At 44.8% G+C, this 21,611-nt stretch overlaps 1 protein-coding gene across 2 annotated transcripts in view; it reads right to left on the bottom strand.

Moving 5' to 3' along the window:
• LOC124721875 overlaps nt 1-21,611 on the bottom strand; it is a 524,898-nt gene that overhangs the window by 8,972 nt on the left and 494,315 nt on the right. For both annotated transcript variants that reach the window (XM_047247017.1, XM_047247018.1), the window contains one exon: nt 15,901-16,096. In XM_047247017.1, the coding sequence (XP_047102973.1) occupies nt 15,901-16,096 (196 nt within the window). The remainder of the gene's footprint in view (nt 1-15,900; nt 16,097-21,611) is intronic.

Below are 21,611 nucleotides of genomic sequence, written 5' to 3'. Positions count from 1 at the left end.
CGCCTTGTCTGGACTCTGGAATCTCGAAATCTCCTCAGTCGGTTCCAGTGTGGATTTAGAAGACATCGTTCCACTCTTGATAACCTCACCCTACTATAAACAGAATTTGATGTCCATCTTTTTTGACGTTGAAAAATACGTCACTACATGGAGAGACAATAAATTTTTTGAGCTACATGAATGGGGCTTTCGTGGCCGCCTCCCCATTTTCTTGCAGTCCTTTCTTGCTGAACATTATTTTCGGTACAGAGTCAGGAATGCTCTTTCCAATAGATTTCGTCAAGTCCATGGTATTCCACAGGGGAGCGTTTTAAGCATGACTTCGTTCACAGTGCAATCAATGGCATATCGTCTGCAGTGAGGAGTCCTGTCCAGTGCTCATTGTTGTAGGTGATTTTTTTATTACTTCTAATCCTATATCTTTCTCTCGTCAGCTACAGTTGACACTCAAGCAACTGGAAGAGTGGTCTGCCCGGACAGGTTTCAATTTCTCCCCAGAGAAAACAGTATGTACTGATTTTAATCGTGATCGTTCTCTCTTTACACTTCTGGAACTAAGACTGTGGGATACTGTTTTACATTGTAAGGAGGCGATGTGGTTTTTAGGTCTCTTATTTGAGAGCAAACTTGCTTGGCTGCCACACCTCAAGGAGCTCAAAACAGGAGCCCTTAAAGCGCTGGATATCATGAAGTGCTTGAGTGGGAAGAACTGGTGTGCGGATGGATTCTGCTTGCTACACTTCTATAAGGGTTTCGTGCGATCACGTGACCAACATATTTAAAGATGCTGGACTCCTTATGCCACGAGGGCATCAGATTGCCAACAGGAGCCTACACGACGAGCCCTATACCGAGCTCTGTGCAGAGGTAGGGGAGGCGCCATTAGCTGCTCGGCGGCGGTTCCTTGGCTGAACAGGTGCTCAAGCTCCGGTTGTCTCCGACTTTGCTGGCTTTCCCTCCAGATATTAATTTCTGAGATACCTTAGAACGACTATATGGAACTCGTCCACGAGGGACGAAACTGTTCGATGTACGGGCAAAGCAGCTTTTATTGGATCTGGGAGTGTTTCTGCCAACATACAGAGAGAGGGTTGGTGCAAAGCTCCTCCCTGTTTGTTATTGAAACCCAGAATAATTTTTTATTTGACAGAGTGTAACAAATTTCTCACTCCAGATTACGTTTTTAAGAATAAATTGATTACCATTTTGAATGATACTAGGAGTCTAACTTGGTATACACGGATGGGTCCAAAGAGGGGGATACTGTCGGCTGTTTTGTCATTTTTCCTGCCTCTGTCTTTAGGTTCCATGTGCCTAGTGCGTTTACTATCTTTCTGTGCGGCTTTTAAGGCTGTGTCCTGCAGACAATCCAGTTTATGTGCCCAGCAGATAGAACTGTCCAGAACATCCACGAAGCCATCCTGCACTTGCAAAGACAAGGAAAGGAGGTCTCATTCTGCTGCGTACCAGGGCACGTGGGTATCCATGGAATGAGTTTACGGCCAAGGAGGTATGTACCCTTCCCAACGTAACTGACTACCCTATCCCTCTGCAAGATGCACTGTCATTGCTGCGAAGGTCTGTTATGCATCTTTGGGTGTGACGGAAAATGAGTTGTCATCACTAAAAGAGACTGTAAGACCATGGTGCACCTCAGTTACAATTGATGAAGTCTGTTTAACGCGACTTCGAATAGCCCACAGCCCCTGACCCATGGCTTCCTCCTCAGGCGTGAAGAACCACCTGTTTGTGATGCATGTGGTGTGCTATTACGGTACGACACATTTTAAGCGACTGTATTTTATATAATGACGAGAGGGTTCAAGCTGGTTTATTGACAGACATGCCCTCAATTTTATGTGATAATGAGCTTAATGTGGCACTTGTTTTACGATTTTGTGCCGGCCGATGTGGCCGAGCGGTTCTAGGCGCTTCAGTCTGGAACCGCGCTACCGCTACGGTCGCAGGTTCGAATCCTGCCTCGGGCATGGTTAGTTCAAATGTGTGTGAAATCTTATGGGACTTAACTGCTAAGGTCATCAGTCCCTAAGATTACACACTACTTAACCTAAATTATCCTAAGGAGAAACACACACACACACCCATGCCCGAGGGAGGACTCGAACCTCCGCTGGGACCTTTCAGGAGATACAGTCCAGGTCTTAAAGTTATGCCGAAAGTCAAATCTTTTACGATTTTTCGTTAAAATGATTGTAGAGAAAAGAACGCCAATGTACTGTGGACACTCGTGATACGTTTTCGTGGCGTTAGGTAAGAATTTATTTAGTGAACGTGTGAACTTTCTCAATATTTTGTTATAAATAAACATAAATCATTACGTAACGCATACTTTATTGCTAATATGGACAAAAATCAAACAAATTATGCCTATTTTCTATTCTTTTTGTAATTATTCTCCACGCATAGTTCATTCTTTGACACGCTTTCCAATTGTATGTGTCAGTGAGGAAGTTCTGGATGATTTATTCTTTTATTAGGAATGGTAGAATTTGCATTAGGTAATGCACCTTCTTATCATTTATTGGAACATATCGAACAGTCTCTCCGTTTAAAACTGTGCTGAGAACAAAAAATTTTGAGAAAACCCGCTCTTTCTGTACATGTGGAGGTTTGTCTTCTGTTTAGGTGATACGATAACTGCATAACAATACAGAAATTCCCAGAACGTATGAGGTTTCTCTATCGGCCTATGTGTTTAAAGTAAAAGTCAGCTCAATTTTGTCAAAAAAATAGGCGTGTAGGGTTTCTAAATCTTCCCATTTAGTTGCAGACAGTCAACATAGGTCTGGACAAAGTGAGCCGGGCTTCATTCGCAAAGCTGTTTTATCAGATCAACATCAATAATGATGCTGTTCTTCGAGAGTATCGACGCGTTAAAGGAACGCCCCACACCGGGGTTGAGAAGAACACGATTCGCCAATTGCGTCACAAATTATTGAAGAAGTTACTATTGCCACGCTGAGAATGCTGGACGCAATATGCGATCTTCATGCAGTGCACGAACTGTATCACGACAGCTGAATATTTCATGGGCTACCGTTAAAGATGTGCTGCAAACAGTCGTGAAGTGGTATCTCTAGTGCGGTTGCAGGTCTAGTGGATGTAGATGGTCGCGACACTGGGCAATACTTGTAACTTGGAACGTAAACCTGGTACACAATTAATAAATGTTTCCCTCTCATATGTATGTTAAAATGTGTTTCTTTCAATGGTTTATTCGTTGTCTTCGCATGTCGTTACAGATGTTTCCACTAACTTTCTTCTTCTTGTATCCAGATCTTAGGAAGAAGAAAGTTAGTGGAAACATCTGTAACGACATGCGAAGACAACGAATAAACCCTTGGTTTTTCATGGGGGCCCTCTCAAGTAGTAAGTTTAATTACAGCCACTCTGTACAACGGATGCGAGGAAGGGGCCGTGGTCTGGCGGCTCCCTGTGAAAGGCATGCGCTTTCCACCCAGCTGCTCTTGTACGTCAGACATAAAAATTCTTGGCACTGTGCGAGCTGTCTGCTGCCATTGAGAAATGTGAAAGGGGCGCGGACTCAATCACATCGTCAAACTGGAGATAACAAGTGTATTTGTAGATTTTCCCGACGAATACGCTGCTTGGAAGGCTCTCGGGTATGCAACCTGTGGTGTCACCGCCAGACACCACACTTGATAGGTGGTAGCCTTTAAATCGGCCGCGGTCCGTTAGTATACGTCGGACCCGCGTGTCGCCACTATCAGTGATCACAGACCGAGCGCCGCCACACGGCAGGTCTAGAGAGACTTCCCAGCACTCGCCCCAGTTGTACAGCCGACTTTGCTAGCGATGGTTCACTGACAAAATACGCTCTCATTTGCCGAGACGATAGTTAGCATAGCCTTCAGCTACGTCATTTGCTACGACCTAGCAAGGCGCCATTACCAGTTACTATTGATGCTGTAAAACATGTACCGTCAAGAGCGATGTTCACCATTTACGGATTAAAGTTAAGTATTCCAGCAGCTACGTACGTTTTTTGTTAGTCTCATTTCCTTGACCTGTTCCAGACCTCACGCCAGCCTGCGTGAGCTAAAACGCGTGCCTTTCGGCTTCCTCTCATAGTGGGTTGGCTGTCTTGCCAATCCACAACACAACCGAATTGATTGATCGTTGCAGAAACGATTATCGACGGCGTAACGTGCAGTCACCATCAGGTTACTCCTGATGACTGACATCCTGGACTAATGGGTGCGATATATATCCCGGTCGCCCCCCCTCCCTCCATTTACCCCATGTATGGACCGCGCAATGTCTCGGCCGTGGTGAGGGGGGGCGGGGGGGGGGGGGGGTAGCTCGCGCTCGGGATTCGAGTGGCGGTGTTTAGTCTATGCTCCGCCTTGCTGTGGTCGGTGTTGCGTTTCCGTTGCGTTTCGAGGATTTTCAGAGCTGGATCCCACGCTTGACTAAGTTGAAATCCATTGTCCTTGTTGATGAGGTTCTCTTGTATCCAGATTTCGGTAGCCTTCTTGTAAGCACAGTCCGAATAGTGGGACGTGTTTTGCAGAATTTTTGTATCTTCGTATTTCATTTTGTGGTTGGTTTCAAAGCAATGTTCACAAATTACTGACTTTGTGGGCTGCTGGAGGTCGGTGTGCCGTTTGTGTTCCATGCAAATGGTTTATCCGACATATGCTTTCCCACAATCGCATGGTACGTAATACACTCCAGATTTACGGAGACCCAGATCATCTTTTACTGTCACTAAAAGAGATTTGGTCTTTGCTGACTGGCGGTACACACATTTGATGTTTTGTCGGTGTAAAATTCTAGCGATTTTTCCAGATACGTTCCCAGCGCATGGAATGTAGGTTATCTTTTTCGGTTGGTCTTCATTGGGTGTTGGCTGTGATGTGGTCTTTTGCTTGAAGGTGCGAAGAATTTGGCAGTCGCTACAGCCATTTTTATGGAACACGTCCCTGTGGTGGTACAGTTCAGGTTTTAGGCTTTCGTAGTCGGACATCACAGGAGCTCTGTGGACCAGCGAGTTTAGCACTCCTTCCCTTTGTGACGGATGATGACCGCTAGAGGCGTAAAAGCACAGGTCCGTGTGAATTTTCTTCCGACAGACTCTGTGTCCCGGTGTTCCGCCCGGTTTTCTCCGAGAATTGCAGCTGACCGTTTTGCTCCACCTCATAGGTGAACTGAATTTCCTTGTAGATAGAGTTCAGGTGCTGCAAGAAAACTTGAAGCTCATCTTTCCCGTGAAGCAAAATTATGAGCATATCGTCAACATACCTGTACAAGACGGTCGGTTGTAGTGCTGCTGAATCTAGTGCCTTGTCCTCAAAGTCTTCCATGTACGTATTGACCATCACAGGTGACAGAGGACTACCCATAGGCACGCAATCAGTCTGTTCATAGTAATGTGCCTCAAAAAGAAAATATGTGAACGTGGGCGCAAAATTGAAAAGTTTGGTGTACAAGGACCCAAATTTCTTTCCAATAAGTTCCAACGACTCCTTGACTGGAATTCTGATTAAAAGTGACACCACGTCGAACCTGACCATGAGATCTGAGCTGGTCAATCTGGTTCCCGTAGACGTTTACGATCTGAGCCGAGTTCTTGATGTGGTGCACACATTTGCCAGCCAACCATTGGACTCAAAACCAACGTCATCTGTTTCGCAAGCTGGTACGTCGGCGCTATTATTGTACTCACTATTGGTCTCAGGGATATGCCCTCTTTGTGTACCTCTGGAAGCCCGTTGAGCCTAGGTGGTGCGGTAAAAGTACTTCAAAGAAGTTCAGCCATCTTGCGCTGCATCCGGATAGTTGAATCCATAGCTGTCATCTTTTAACCGGCGTCGTCTAGCAGTTTGTACATTTTGTCTTGTACTGAACGCAGCGCGGTTTTTCCCCGTCTGGCGTCGCGGACCTGGCGAGAGTGCGACACGTTTCCCACCGCATCTCCTCCGCCGGATCGGGTGTAGAGTAGAGGCAACTTCGTCGACTCCGCTGATGATTTATGCATCAGGTAGTGCTACTGGGCGAAGTTTAAGCGTTTCTCAAGGACAGACAACTCAGCATCATCGGTATTTTTCCCTGTAAGATCCATGATGGTTCGTCAAGTCTCTTGTTTTGGCTGTCTTGATGCTGGTCGCCGAATTTTGAAGACTGTTTTATATATGCATTTCGTTCTGCCCTCTCTACTTGGAGTTCTAGATGTAGGGCGAAGAGTTTGCGTCCTATAGAGTCAAGCTGGCGACGTGTGTCCCTGTTCCGTTCGCGCACTAAGGCCAGGGTGGTTCTTCTGGTAATTCGGTTCGCTGCTGACATCTGGATGTGATGTACAATCTTGGCAAAAGTTGGCACAATGCAGATGTCACGGCATCTTTTCCAAAAGGCAAGTGCACTTAGAAGGCGTTGTTTCTTACTTCGAAGCTTATCGAACTTCTTGACTTGCTGTCGCAGCTCCTCCCCGTAGATGAAAGTAATGTGTGTTCGTAGGTTTTCCCGGCGAATATGCAGTCTCTCGAGGATGCAGCCGGTTTGAATGATTGTTATAGAACAAATTGACGGCGTTACATCCAGTCATTATCAGGTTACTCCTGCTGACTAACATCCTGGACCAGTGGGTGCGATATATATGCCGGTCGTCACCCTCCTCCACTGACCCTGTGTAGGCACTGCGGGATGCACCGGCCACGGTGGTGGTGGTAGCAGACACACATTGTCAAGATGGACTGATAGGAGACGTTAGCAGGTGCGGGGGCGGAGGTGACTAACAAATGAGTCGATGGGACACCCCATTATTAACTGGAGACTTGCAGCTTGCCTAGTGAAGGAATTCTGGCTACGATAAATTCTGCATGTGGTCTTCCATTGTGCCAGCCGGTGTGGCCGTGCAGTTCTAGGCGCTTCAGTCTGGAACCGCGTGACCGCTACTGTCGCAGGTTCGAATCCTGCCTCGGGCATGGATGTGTGTGAAGTCCTTACTTTAGTTAGGTTTAAGTAGTTCTAAGTTCTAGGGGATTTATGACCACAGATGTTAAGTCCCATAGTGCTCAGAGCCATTTCAACCATTTTTTTCTTCCATTGTGGGCGGTACAAAATATTTCGCAAGGTTGTTGAACAATAACTTGATTGACCAGAGAAAGAACATAAGCCGGCCAAACAGGTTACTGGTCACGCCCAGGGAGAGAGCTCTGGGGAGAATGAAAAGAGACTGCCCTGGAGGACGCTTGTCGAGTTGGCGATGGGTGAACTTCCTGGTCAGAGTCGAGACCGGACCTCGTTTCTTAACATAGGTGTCCACAAGGGGAAGGGAGGGGGACAAGAGGGGGCACTTATCACTCGTGGAATTTGGTTACAGACTTGTCGATCATTACAGAATTTTTTCGAATTTCTAGCAATCGCAACGAGAAATACTACAGCTTTAGCAATAACTATATATCTTTGGTTTTCTTAAGTGTTACTGTGTTCACGGGATATTATGCCGATTGTTTGGTGTGGCTACGGTTTTGGCGCTGATCTGCAGTCAAGATAGGTAAAAACCTTTACAGAACCGTGCCGAAATACTGCCTTCACACTGTCACACTGATTCCGTCGCTGATTCCTAACACACACATACATGTGACAATCATCCGTCCCCAATTCTCATACGAACGCTCGTCCCCTAGATGCATGATGAAATCGCAAGAGTAGTTTGCCATTTGTTTGTCGGAAAAGAAAATAATTTGTCAAACTGGAGAGAGAAGAATTAATTTGGTGCAGTTCTAGGCTGCTAAACGTTGATTCTACATGACCATTCGAGTATGAGTTTTGGAGGTATCGCACATTCGTCTAATCCTATATTGATACTGGGCAACACTTTACCTCGCCAAACCAAAAAATATAGCTTTCAAAACATTTTGTTCAGCCTCAGTTATGCCAGTCGACACTAAAACAACAGAAATCATGTGTCTTCTGCCGCCGCCACCAATGCCAGATATAGCACTCCGGTCGCTGTCAAAGAAATACGAGTACATTGCGACGTGCCGACTCCACCAGGACATATGGCCAGTTGACCTGCAGCGCGTTTTCCGCCGCGACACCAGCAGCGCGACCACCATCCGGTAGAACGCACTAGAGCTCTCTCATCCTAGTCTGCTGCCAGTTTCGTTTGTCTTTCAGCAAACACAATTTAATACTCTTGTAACAACTCTGAGAATCTTGTTACCGAGAATGAGAAAGACATTCCCGTTAAAGAAAAAACACGAACTGCGCTAGTCGCGAGTGTGGTGCAAAACTTGTTTTGAGTAAAACAATTTCTGTTGGTTGTGTTCCACAGCTCCGACAAAACTTTAGAAATGACACAATGTAACACCGAAAGCTACTGTTAAAAGTATTCTTTAATAATTATCGCACATCTCATATTTGCACACGTAATCTCATGGTTGGTAATTTTTGTTCCTAGTTTCCGTCGATTTTTTTGAAATTGCTATTCTTTTCTGATGTCATTAATTGACTGACTTTTATTTTGTCTCATTTGCCTACATTATGTATAGATTATGTACTTGTAATTCGGAACATTCCTGCTTAATCTGATGTCCTAAAATAGCAAGGGTACACGATAGTATTTGTGTATATATTTACCTATGTCTTTATATTTAGTTATCTAATTTATTTAAGTACTTATACAGCATAGAAATGAAACGAAGTCCCATTCTTATTGACAGAGCGTAGGGGAACGATGCGTGAGACCCGCACCGCCGTACTAGGCAAGGTCCTGATGGGGGTGGTTTGCCATTGCCTTCCTCCGATTGTAATGGGGATGAATGATGATGATGAAGACGACGCAACAACACCCAGTCATCTCGCGGCAGGTGAAAATCCCTGACCCGGGACCCCGAGCTCGGGAAGCGAGAACGCTACCGCGAGATCACGAGACGTGGAGAAACATATATCTACAGATATTTAACTTTATCTGTGGTTTGACATGCAAAGATATATATTATACACAATAAACTTTTTCACACATGTGGCATTACATAAAGATATGAAAATATTCCTCATTATTTACATACACACTCCTTTGCACCACAGAATTCATTTTTCACTAAACAATCCATAACAAGTTTCTGGAATGTCTTCTCACACATAGACAGAGCCTTAGATAGACATTTTCCCAGTTTTACACCTGAGTATCGAGGGCGTCCTTCAAAAACTTGCCGGATGTATGATACACTTCATAGCAGGTCTTTACTTCTTATGTAATATGAATTCAGAACCGAATATATTTCTAGTAATGTATTGCTTTATTTATAAAGCTATAGGTACGCAGATGGAAGTATCAATATTTTTAGAGGTTAGAAGGCAGTTCTGCGTGAGTCACTCTGCATCTTATTCAGAATGGTCCTAGTGGTTTTATCCGCAATATAAAAATTCTTTTTGTTGCAACTCTTGGTCTTAATACAATCTGTAAGTAGTGCTTGTGTTTTTGCTACAATTTCGAAACGTACTTCTTCACCTGCATGCTCTGTATTCATGACATTTGCATTATAGTTGCTGAAAAAAGGGTCTCTGATCGAAACTGTTCGTTTATAAGGAGCATTTCGAAAGACAGATGCTGGACTTGACACCTCGTAAACTTAAGGTGTGCTACCGGTACGTCGACGGCACGTTCGTCGTGCGGGCCCATGGTAAAAAACAGTTCAATAATTTCCTGAGACAACTGAGCAATCTGCATCCAACGTTAAATTTACTATGGAAGTAGAGAAGGATCAACTGCTACCGTTCCTAGGTATACTGATCGTCGTGTTTGGTCGTTGCGGACGTCGCAAGATATCCTGTTCAAGTTCTGTGGTTGATCCTTCCACTCAGTTTTTTACTACAGAGACCAACCGGTTCTCTGAACGAACACGCTGAGCTACCGTGCCGGAATGAGATAGAGCCAACAGCACCCAGTCCCCGAGCGGAGAAAATCTCCGACCCAGCCGGGAATCGAACCCGGGTCCGTAGGTTTAACAGTCTGTCGCGCTGACCACTCAGCTACCAGGGGCGGACCCCAAAAAGAGATGTGATTAATTGTGCTCGTAGCGTAGATGAATAGGTGAGCCGCTGCACCCCGAACGCGAGATGCAACACTTGGAACGCGTTCTGAGGAGCATGGACTCTCCACCAGTTGCATAAGAAGTGTCACAAAACCTAACACACGCCGAAGAGATGCGTCAGAAAAAAAAATGTGGGGACGGCCTTTCTGCCATACATCTACATCTACATCCATACTCCTCAAACCACCTGACGGTGTGTGGCGGAGGGTACCTGAGTACCTCTAACGGTTCTCCCATCTATTCCAGTCTCGTACTGTTCGTAGCCCGCATCTCGTGGTCGTGCGGTAGCGTTCTCGCTTCCCACGCCCGGGTTCCCGGGTTCGATTCCCGGCGGGGTCAGGGATTTTCTCTGCCTCGTGATGGCTGGGTGTTGTGTGCTGTCCTTAGGTTAGTTAGGTTTAAGTAGTTCTAAGTTCTAGGGGACTGATGACCATAGACGTTAAGTCCCATAGTGCTCAGAGCCCTCGTACTGTTCGTGGAAAGCAAGATTGTCGGTATGCCACTGTGTGGGCTCTAATCTCTCTGATTTTATCCTCATGGTCTCTTCGCGAGATATACGTAGGAGGGAGCAATATACTGCTTGACTCCTCGGTGGAGGTATGTTCTCGAAACTTCAACAAAAGCCCGTACCGAGCTACTCAGCGTCTCTCTTGCAGAGTCTTCCACTGGAGTTTATCTATCATCTCCGTAAGGTTTTCGCGATTACTAAATGATCCTGTAACGAAGCGCGCTGCTCTCCGTTGGATCTCCTCTATCTCTTCTATCAACCCTGGTACGGATCCCACGCCGGTGAGCAGTATTCAAGCAGTGGACGAACAAGTGTACTGTAACCTACTTCCTATGTTTTCGAGCTGCATTTCCTTAGGATTCTTCCAATGAATCTCAGTCTAGCATCTGCTTTACCTATGATTAATTTTATATGGTCATTCCATTTTAAATCACTCCTAATGCCTATTCCCAGATAATTAATGGAATTTATTGCTTCCAGTTCGTGACCTGCTATATTGTAGCTAAATGATAAAGGATCTTTTCTTCTGTGTATTCGCAGCACATTACACTTGTCTACTTTGAGATTCAATTGCCATTCCCTGCACCATGCGTCAATTCGTTGCAGATTCTCCTGTATTTTAATACAATTTTCCATTGTTACAACCTCTCGATATACTACAGCATCATCCGCAAAAAGGCTCAGTGAACTTCCGATGTTATCCACAAGGTCATTTATATATATATTGTGAATAGCAACGGTCCTACGACACTCCCTGCGGCGCATCTGAAATTACTCTTACTTCGGAAGAGATGCAAAAACTCGCCCATACGCTTCGCAAATACGGCGTAAAAGCTATTTACAAACCGCAATGTCGAGAGTACACCGCATAACAAGTAGATGTAGGAAAGTCTATATTGAAACGACAGGTCGATTTATCAATACCACGACCATCGAACATAAACGATATCGTAGATATGACAGGTGGAGACAGCGACCGTGGCGATGCACGCGCTCTGTGGGACTGAACACTTATTAAGATTCGCCGACACGCAGATTCCCTTTGTGGAGAAGAGCTACCATGCCCGTTAATTCAGGAGGCCTTTGAAATTCTGTGGCACTCTCTTTTCATTTGCATCTATGTTCATTTGACGGGAAACTTACTTTACTCTGGGTCAGCTCCACTGACGCATATACACTTCCCAGTTGTATAAATGTGACCACCTTTCAAATGTCTGAATAATCACGTTTTGCAGCGAGGACAGCACCGAGACGTGCAGAAAGAGATTCAATGAGTTCCTGTAAGGTATTGACAGGGATGTGGAGCCGTACTGACTCCAGCACTGTGACCAGCTGCGCTAGGTTTCTCGGTTGAGCATCCATGGCACGAACAGCCCTATAGAGGTGGTCCCACAGATTCTCGATTGGATTGAAATCCGGGTAGTTCGGTGGACACGTACGTACGCTTCCAGCTATCAACATCGTCAATAGGTATTTCTGTTTTTCAACTGATAAACATGAGCGATGTTTCAGATAAAGTACGGCATAGCATACATTAGCCATGGCCTTTCCTCTTCTTAATACATTGACATGTCTGCATTGTTCAGTTTCTGGGTAAGAATTTGTAATAGCTATTTGAGATGGAAGAGTATGAAACACTTTGGTCATACTGCATTTGTAGATCTTACACGCCTGTACTGACATCAGTGTTTCAGCAGCATCTTTAAAATCAAAGAATGGATTAGAATTACATGGAATGGGTTCATAGCTTTAGCTGACTGAACAATCTAGTGAAAATCTTGCGGAACAAAGACCTTGCTTACCTTTCTTCGGTCCTCTAAATTACCCGCGTTCGACCATCCTGATTTAGGTTTTCCATGATTTCTCTAAATCGCTCCAGGCAATTGCCGGGATGGTTCCTTTGAAAGGGCACAGCCTATTTCTTTGCCCATCGTTGAATCATTCCGAGAGTGTACTCCAAAAAGCTGTGCCCACACGCCAAAAGCTTGTGTACTGCAGTGCTGTGTGAGAGACTATGTTGACGACCAACAGCCGCATTCATTTAAGAATGAACTCGCAAACAGCGATTGTAGTCCGTCACAAATTTTAACTTATTCTGAAATATTCGACAGATGGTGGGGAACCATATTCACAGTTTGCAAGTTCACTGTTAAAACCGTGTTACCTCGTCAAACCATCACAGGTTAAATAGAGGAGTTCTCGAACGTACGGTAGTAGGGACCCCAGAGGGAATTACTAATTATTACAAAGACAATGTGTCATCTAGTAATGAATGCTTGAAACATTTTATCCTTGACCTGACACTTGGAACGAATCTAGAGACATGCAGCGTACTACGAGAACACAATATTGCTGAAAACGCATTTTGTGAAACCAAGGCACTTAGAACGCTTGACATTTTCGCTCTTCAAATGCCAGCCGAAGATCCCGACATCAGAGCCAATAGGCAATACGCCAAAAAACGGTTCAAATGGCTCTGAGCACTATGGGACTTAACTTCTGAGGTCATCAGTCCCCTAGAACGCAGAACTACTTAAACCTAACTAACCTAAGGACATCACACACATCCATGCCCGAGGCAGGATTCGAACCTGCGACCATAGCGGTCGCGCGTTTCCAGACTGTAGCGCCTATAACCGTTCGGCCACACCGGCTTGCGCAATATGCCAAAAGTGAATATTAAAGCTTCAATAATTTTACGTTGAACAATGCACTGATGACCTAGAACATTATGACCGCCTGCTGAATAGCTCGTTTGTCCGTCTTTGGAACGAAATAAATCTCTGATTCTGCGTATTAGGGATCCGACAGCTTGTTGGTAGGTTTGTGGAGCCATGTGCCATTAGATGTCTACGCACAGGTCACGTAATTCGTGTAAATAAAGGGCTGCTGATTGGCGTACTCGGTGATAGTGGCCGATCGCGACCCACATGGGTTCCATCAGGCGAATTTGGTCGCCGAGATACCAACGTGACTTTACTACAATGCCCCTCAAACCACTGTAGCACGGTTCTGGCACTGAGACACAGACAACAATAATGCTGAAATCTGACATCGTCGTCGGGGAAGACATTAAGCATGAGGGCATGCAAGTGATTTGCAGCTGTCAGCGTGTCTTAGATTATTGTCACAGATCCCATTCAAGAATGTCTCCCATAGCACAGCACTGCTCTCACCAGCCTGCTTCTGTGGCGTGCTGCGTATTTCGAGCCGCCGTTCACCTCGATGACAGCGTTTGTGGAGACGACCATCGATCTAGTGTAGCAAAAATGTGATTCACCTGAAAAGCCGACAGGTTTCCATTGATCAACGGTCGAATCCCGATGGTCCCTCGCCCATTGCAGTCGTAACTGACGAAGTGTTTTGGGACAACATGCGAACACGGAGGAGTGGTCTGATGCGGATCTCCATGTTAAACAATGTGCAATGAACGGTGTGCTCCGAAACACTTGTGCACGAGCCAGCATTGCGCTCTTTCGGCAGAGATGCCACAGATCACCATCTATCCTACACTGCTGGCCATTAAAATTGCAACACCACGAAGATGACGTGCTACAGACGCGAAATTTAACCGACAGGAAGGAGATGCTGTGATATGCAAATGATTAGCTTTTCAAAGCATTCACACAAGGTTGGCGCCGATGGCGACACCTACAACGTGCTGATATGAGGAAAGTTTCCAACCGATTTCTCATACACAAACAGCAGTTGACTGGCGTTGCCTGGTGAAACTTTGTTGTGATGCCTCGTGTAAGGAGAAGAAATGCGTACCATCACGTTTCCGACTTTGATAAAGGTCGCTTTGTAGCCTAACGCGATTGCGGTTTATCGTATTGCGACATTGCTGCTCGCGTTGGCCGACATCCAATGACTGTTAGCAGAATATGGAATCGGTGGGTTTAGGAAGATAATATGGAACGCCGTGCTGGATCCCGACGGCCTCGTATCACTAGCAGTCGAGATGACAGGCATCTTATCTGCATGGCTGTAACGGATCGTGCAGCCACGTCTCGATCCCTGAGTCAGCAGGTGGGGACGTTTGCAAGACAACAACCGTCTGCACGAACAGTTCGACGACGTTTGCAGCAGCATGGACTATCAGCTCGGAGACCATGGCTGCCGTTACCCTTGACGCTGCATCACAGACAGATGCGCCTGCGATGGTGTACTCAAAGATGAACCTGGGTGCACGAATGGCAAAACGTCATTTTTTCGGATGAATCCAGGTTCTGTTTACTGCATCATGATGGTCGCATCCATGTTTGGCGACATCGCGGTGAACACACATTGGAAGCGTGTATTCGTCATCGCCATACTGGCGTATCACCTGGCGTGATGGTATGGGGTGCCATTGGTTACACGTCTCTGTCACCTCTTGTTCGCATTGACGGCGCTTTGAACAGTGGACGTTACATTTCAGATGTATTACGACCCGTGACTCTACCCTTCATTCGATCCCTGCGAAATCCTAAATTTCAGCAGGATAATGCACGACCACATGTTGCAGGTCCTGTACGGGCCTATCTGGATACAGAAAATGTTCGACTGCTGTCCTGGCCAACACATTCTCCAGATCTCTCACCAATTGAAAACGGCTGGTCAATGGTGGCCGAGCAACTGGCTCGTCACAATACGCCAGTCACTACTCTTGATGAACTGTGGTATCGTACTGAAACTGCATGGGTAGCTGTACCTGCACACGCCATCCAGGCTCTGTTTGACTCAATGCCCATGCGTATCAAGGCCGTTATTACGGCCAGAGGTGGTTGTTCTGGGTACTGATTTCTCAGGATCCATGCACCCAAATTGCGTGAAACGTAATCGCATGTCAGTTCTAGTATAATATATTTGTTCAATGAATACCCGTTTATCATCTGCATTTCTTCTTGGTGTAGCGATTTTAATGGCCAGTAGTGTACTTTACAGAGCATACAAGCCTCCAAACCTCATGTTCTGTGAAGAGCCGTGGACATCCAACCATTTAGCGCCTAGTAGTAGTTTCACTGTCCTTCGTAGATGCTTCGCCGCTTTCGAGATACTCGTTCACAGGCTCTGCGTAACAGTGATTTGCTCTTTGTCAAAGTCACTTATCTCAATGGATTCTCCCATTTGCACACCATATCTTCGCTAGGATGACCCACAGTCCGTGTCTGCTCCTCTTACGTACCTTTGTTACCGTGTCAGGTGCCTGCAAAGCCACCAGGCGGCACCAACGTCGTGGTCATAATGTTTTGACTTACCAGTGTACTTTGAACAGCAGCTTACAGTGTTGCAGGACGTCGCTTTTCTTTTTTAGGGCAGTTTACGTACCAGGGGTAGTGGTAGCCGTCTGAGTACCCGCAGTGGTGCCCCTGGCGACAGCAGTAGTCCCAGGCGCCCGCGTCGCCGCCCTCCAGTTCGCAGGACCAGAAGCCGCCCACCACGTTCAGGCTGCAGAACGTCCCACGCCGGCACGGCTGCCCCGACACCGTGAACCGACTCCACGTGTCCGAGCCGCCCGTGTGCGCTGAAAATGTATCAGTTGCGTTGACGAGGGCTTCTGTGAAGTAATGCCTCCGAATTTATGAGAAAACTCTTAAAGCTTTTTAAATAAAAAAAGACATTAACATATTTATTCTTTATGTTTGTATACTTATTTCTCAACATAGTCACCCTGGCAACGAACAAACGTGTCCCAACGAGAGACCAGCCGGCCGAAGTGGCCGTGCGGTTAAAGGCGCTACAGTCTGGAACCGCAAGACCGCTACGGTCGCAGGTTCGAATCCTGCCTCGGGCATGGATGTTTGTGATGTCCTTAGGCCAGTTAGGTTTAACTAGTTCTAAGTTCTAGGGGACTAATGACCTCAGCAGTTGAGTCCCATAGTGCTCAGAGCCATTTTAACCAACGAGAGACCAGTTTGTTGATACTGTCCCTGTAGAATGTTTGTCTTTGTTGACGGAGCCACAACCTCACCTCTGCTTGCACTACTTCATCACTGTCAAAGCGAAGTCCTCGAAGCTGATGTTTCAGTTTTAGAAACAGATGACAACGGGATGGGGCAAAGTCGGGGCTGTATGGATGATGGTCGGTGACAGTGAACCCAGTGCGTCGGATTGATGTAGATATCGCTGAGGTCTAAGGCGCCTTGCCACGGTTCGCGCGGCTACCTACGTCAGAGGCTCGAATCCTTCCTTCACTCTGGAACCGCGAGACAGCTACGGTCGCAGGTTCGAATCCTGCCACCGGCATGTATGTGTGTGATGTCCTTAGGTTAGTTAGGTTTAAGTAGTTCTAAGTTCTAGGGGACCGATGACCTCAGATGTTAAGTCCCATAGTGCACAGAGCCATTTGAACCATTAGAATCGTCCTTGGAGTATGGGTTTGTGTGTTGTCCTTAGTGTCAGTGAGTTTAAGTTAGATTAAGTAGTGTGTAAGCCTAGGGACCGATGACCTCCACAGTTTGCTCTCATAGGAACTTACCAAACCTTTCCAAAAAGATATCGCTGCGCTCGTGCGTGGTCTAGGACTTCGACGCTGAAGGAGAGAGTGCTCCATGTGCGGACTAACTCTTCTATGGTTAAAAACTAGATTACAGCACGATGTTCCTCAAGCACCGACAACTACTATGTGATCAAAAGTATTCGTACACCTGGCTGAAAATGACTTACAAGTACGTGGCGCCCTCCATCGGTAGTGCTGAATTCATTATGGTGTTGGCCTACCCTTAGCTTTGATGACAGCTTCCACTCTCGCAAGCATACGTTCAATCAGGAGCTGGAAGGTTTCTTGGGGAATGGCAGCCCGTTTTTCACGAAGTGCTGCACTGAGGAGAGGTATCGATGTCGGTCGGTGAGGCCTGGCAAGAAGTCGGCGTTCCAAAACATCCCAAAGGTGTTCTGTAGGATTCAGGTCAGGATCCTGTGCAGGCCAGTCCATTACAGGGATGTTATAGTCGTGTAACCACTCCGCCACAGGCCGTGCATTATGAACACGTGCTCGATCGTGTAGAAAGATGCAATCGCCATCCCCGAATTGCTCTTAAACAGTTGGAAGCAAGAAGGTGCTTCAAACATCAATGTAGGCCTTTGCTGTGGTAGTGCCACGCAAAACAACAAATGGTGCAAGCCCTCTCCATGAAAAACGGGACCATATCATAACACCACCGCCTCCGAATTTTACTGTTGGCACTGCACACGTTGGCAGATGACGTTCACCGGGATTTCGCCATACCCACACCCTGCCATAGGATCGCCACAATGTGTACCGTGATTCGTTACTACACACAACTTTTTTCCACTGTTCAATCGTCTAATGTTTACACTCCTTACTCCAAGCAAGGCGCCGTTAGGCATTTACCGGCGTGATGTGTGGTGTATGAGCAGTCGCTCGGCGATGAAATCCAAGTTTTCTCTCCTCCCGCCTAACTGTCATAGTACGTGCAGTGGATCCTGATGCAGTTTGGGATTCCTGTATAATGGTCTGGATAGATGCCTGCCTATTACACATTACGACACTCTTCAACTGTCGGCGGTCTCTGTTAGTTAACAGACGAGGTCGGCCTGTACGCTTTGTGCTGTACGTGTCCTTTCACGTTTCCACTTCACTATCACATAGGAAACAGTGGACCTATGGATGTTTAGGAGAGTGGAAATCTCGCGTGCACACGTATGACACAAGTGACACCCAATAACCTGACCACATTCGAAGTCCGTGAGTTCCGCGGAGCGCCCCATTCTGCTCTCTCACGATGTCTAATGACTACTGAGGTCGCTGATATGAAGTACATGGCAGTGGGTGGCAGCACAAAGCACCTAATATGAAAAACCTATGTTTTTGGTGGTGTACGGATACTTTTGATCACGTAATGTACTTAAGTACACACTGCCATGTTGCTCGCTACAATTTGGAGTCCTCTAGCGGCAGATGGCTACAAACTGCGTCAGCGAAGCGGGAAAGTCGACCGAGTAATACGCGTGACATGTAATACCTCAACCTATATTGAGAACAGAATAAAATATTCGGACAGTGTACCTTTCAGCACGTATAATGCATTTGGGTTTCGAACATAGTGCAAAATGAAACAACAAGTTTACTATTAACTGCCAGTAAGTCACGGTAAAGCCTAACCAACGATGTTCGCATTACAGCGAACATAATGCTGTGAACGACCCCTTAAACATAAAGTAAACAAATGACATTGATTTGAGCTTAAAGAGAGAATATGACACCGTTAAACTAAACATAGATGGTACCCCTGTAGTTTGTGTAACAAACATAAAATTTACAAGATTGAATATTGATTCGCACTTCAAGTGGTGTGAATGTACAAAGACATTTGCAGATAGAATGTCATCACCATGTTATCCCCTTAGACTTTTATTATCAGCGTCTGACAGGCGGTGTCTTAGGTATATACTTTTCATACGTACATTCCGTCCTTAGTGATGGAATTCTTTTCTGGGGCACAAATGCGCAAAATAGGAACACGGTTTTCACATTACACAAAAAGGCCATACGAATATCAACCTAAAATAGTAATAGATCCCACTGTAAGGTTTTGTTCAAAACGTTGACGATTTAACTACACCATGAGAGTACATTTATCAATCAGTTATGCACGTTAAAAATAATATTCATAACTACTGCACAAACAACTCTGTTCATGACTGGGGAGGACGATACAGATATCATTTACATTTACCGATAATGAATGAAAATAAAACTCAAACCAACGTTTTATACCGAGGAGAAAACTACACAATAAATCTTCAAAGGAGATTAAAGACATTATTAAAACAAACATATTTAAGCCGGTCGTTAAACAGTTCCTCGTAAGCAATATATATTCGACACAGTGAAAGATTACTTAGATAACACAGAGTAGTAATTAGTTGTAATAGTAATAATAATGTTATGTTAATAATATTTCAAATTATATCAGGCGATGCTAAGGCAATCAGATTAGCAAATGAGAAACTAAAAGTAATAGATGAGTTTTGATATTTGGGCAGTAAAATGACTGGTGATGACCTAATTGGAGAGGATATAAAATGTAGACTGGCAATGGTAAATAAAGCGTCTTTGAAAAAGCGAAATTTGTTGAGGGGAAGCTCTACCCTAAAACTTCAATTTTTTTCAAAAAACTGTTAATAGCTGTTTCACATCTTTGGAGTGTTTACCCTTAGATACTAAAAAACATTTAGCTATAGTCGAATTACAAGTACGTCCTAGAAACATTTGAAACATGGACTGCATGAGGCACATCGACAGCTGTTGAAGTGATCAAGACAGTACCTGTCCATCAAAGACTTGCATCTGATGCGTTACTGTCAAGATGCACCGATGACTGACACAAAATGCAAATGGAAATTCTCGCAGTGTCATTTGGTTCAAGTTTACCAAAGAAAAAAAGATAAAAGGAAAAAAACAGATACTTCTGGGTCTTATAGAAGGTGTTCAGCATGGGCTGTTTGAAGAAAGCAGGAGTCCCACTCTCCTGTATCATCCTCCCAGAAAAAAGATATACTTATCTAGACATCAACGATAGATTAAGCAGACCACAAGATGCTGACTGGAGAAGGAGAAATTATATAAAAAGGCTATCTTGGTCTTGAAACTACACGTAGAAAAGCCTTACAAGAACAGGAAGGGAAAACGTATAGTGCGGGTGAATTTTATCCTTAATATTGAGCAATCTCAACTAAATTTTTGCAGGAGGTAGTTTTGAGGTATTTGCATGTTTCTATGCATTAATATTATCGAAAAAGTAGTTTTTCTATTTTATAATCACATTTATATACCGATAATTAACGAAAATATAAGTTTGAAACTTGAAACAAATACTGAGAATAAACTAATAAAAAAATCAAATAGCTCTGAGCACTATGGGACTTAACTTCTGAGGTCATCAGTCCCCTATAACTTAGAACTACTTAAACCTAACTAACCTAAGGACATCACACACATCCATGACCGACGCAGGATTCGAACCTGCGACCGTAGCGGTCACGCGGTTCCAAACTGAAGCGCCTAGAACCGCACGGCCACACCGGTCGGCTATAAACTAATAACATTTCTCGTAAATTAATGCACAGAACTATTGAACATTCCTGTGAATGCGCCTAAAAAATCTGGACTGTGAAAACTGAGGTCTGCGTACCAAAAGCTGGTTTTCGAAAGTACTACTAAAATCATATTAAAAATTCAAAACTCCAAAACCGATGAAGATCTGCACGTCAACGTTTGGGTGTTGCTACATCTTTATGTGACAGACATTATTTTAAAATTTGGTTGGAATAGGAAAACAGCACAAAAATTAAATTTTTAGGTGGAATCTCCCCTTAACATCCAATACAGATTTAAGTTTTAGGAATTCTTTTCAGAAGGTATTTGTCTGGAGTGTAGCCTTGTATGGAATTGAAACGTGGACTATAAACAGATCAGACAGGAAGGGAATAGATACCTATTTCTGAACTCAATATTTCACACTCTATAGAAGCACGTTAATTCAGTTTTTCAGGCAAGCATATGAAATCTTGAGATACAAAAAATGAAAACTAAAACCATAGGTACGGTCCGGATGTCTGATGATGGTATGTATATTATTATATTCTGAAATAATTTGTGAATAGTGTGTGTCGTTTGTGCAGTGACTCAGATTATACTGTCCGTCTTTATTGCTTTAATTTTTTCTAAAACGACCGGTTTCGATTCTTTATGAACCATCCTCAGGTCTGTAAATAAAAAGAACATAGGCCCCCTACCTAAAAAACACATTCTCTACGATATTTTAGTGTTTTATTTCCCGATATTTGCCTAACTTCTGTCAATGCCTGACATGACACAAATTTTGCAAAAATTGATATATTGTCTTCGGAGAAAAGGCATTCTTCTTCTCATTGGACGCATTAAGAACATTCTCAGTAAAGACGTGGCACACGGAGGGATAGTACGCTGGATCAAATTTGGTAGGGTACATGCCTGCGCGCCTGTAATATCGGCTAACACATACTCACGAATTCCCACTTGTTCTGGGACAGGG

Source organism: Schistocerca piceifrons, chromosome X (genome assembly GCF_021461385.2).
Source record: "Schistocerca piceifrons isolate TAMUIC-IGC-003096 chromosome X, iqSchPice1.1, whole genome shotgun sequence".
Lineage (NCBI taxonomy): Eukaryota > Metazoa > Arthropoda > Insecta > Orthoptera > Acrididae > Schistocerca > Schistocerca piceifrons.
Note: the sequence above shows the minus strand (reverse complement) of the source record. Positions and strands in the feature narration are given on the sequence as shown.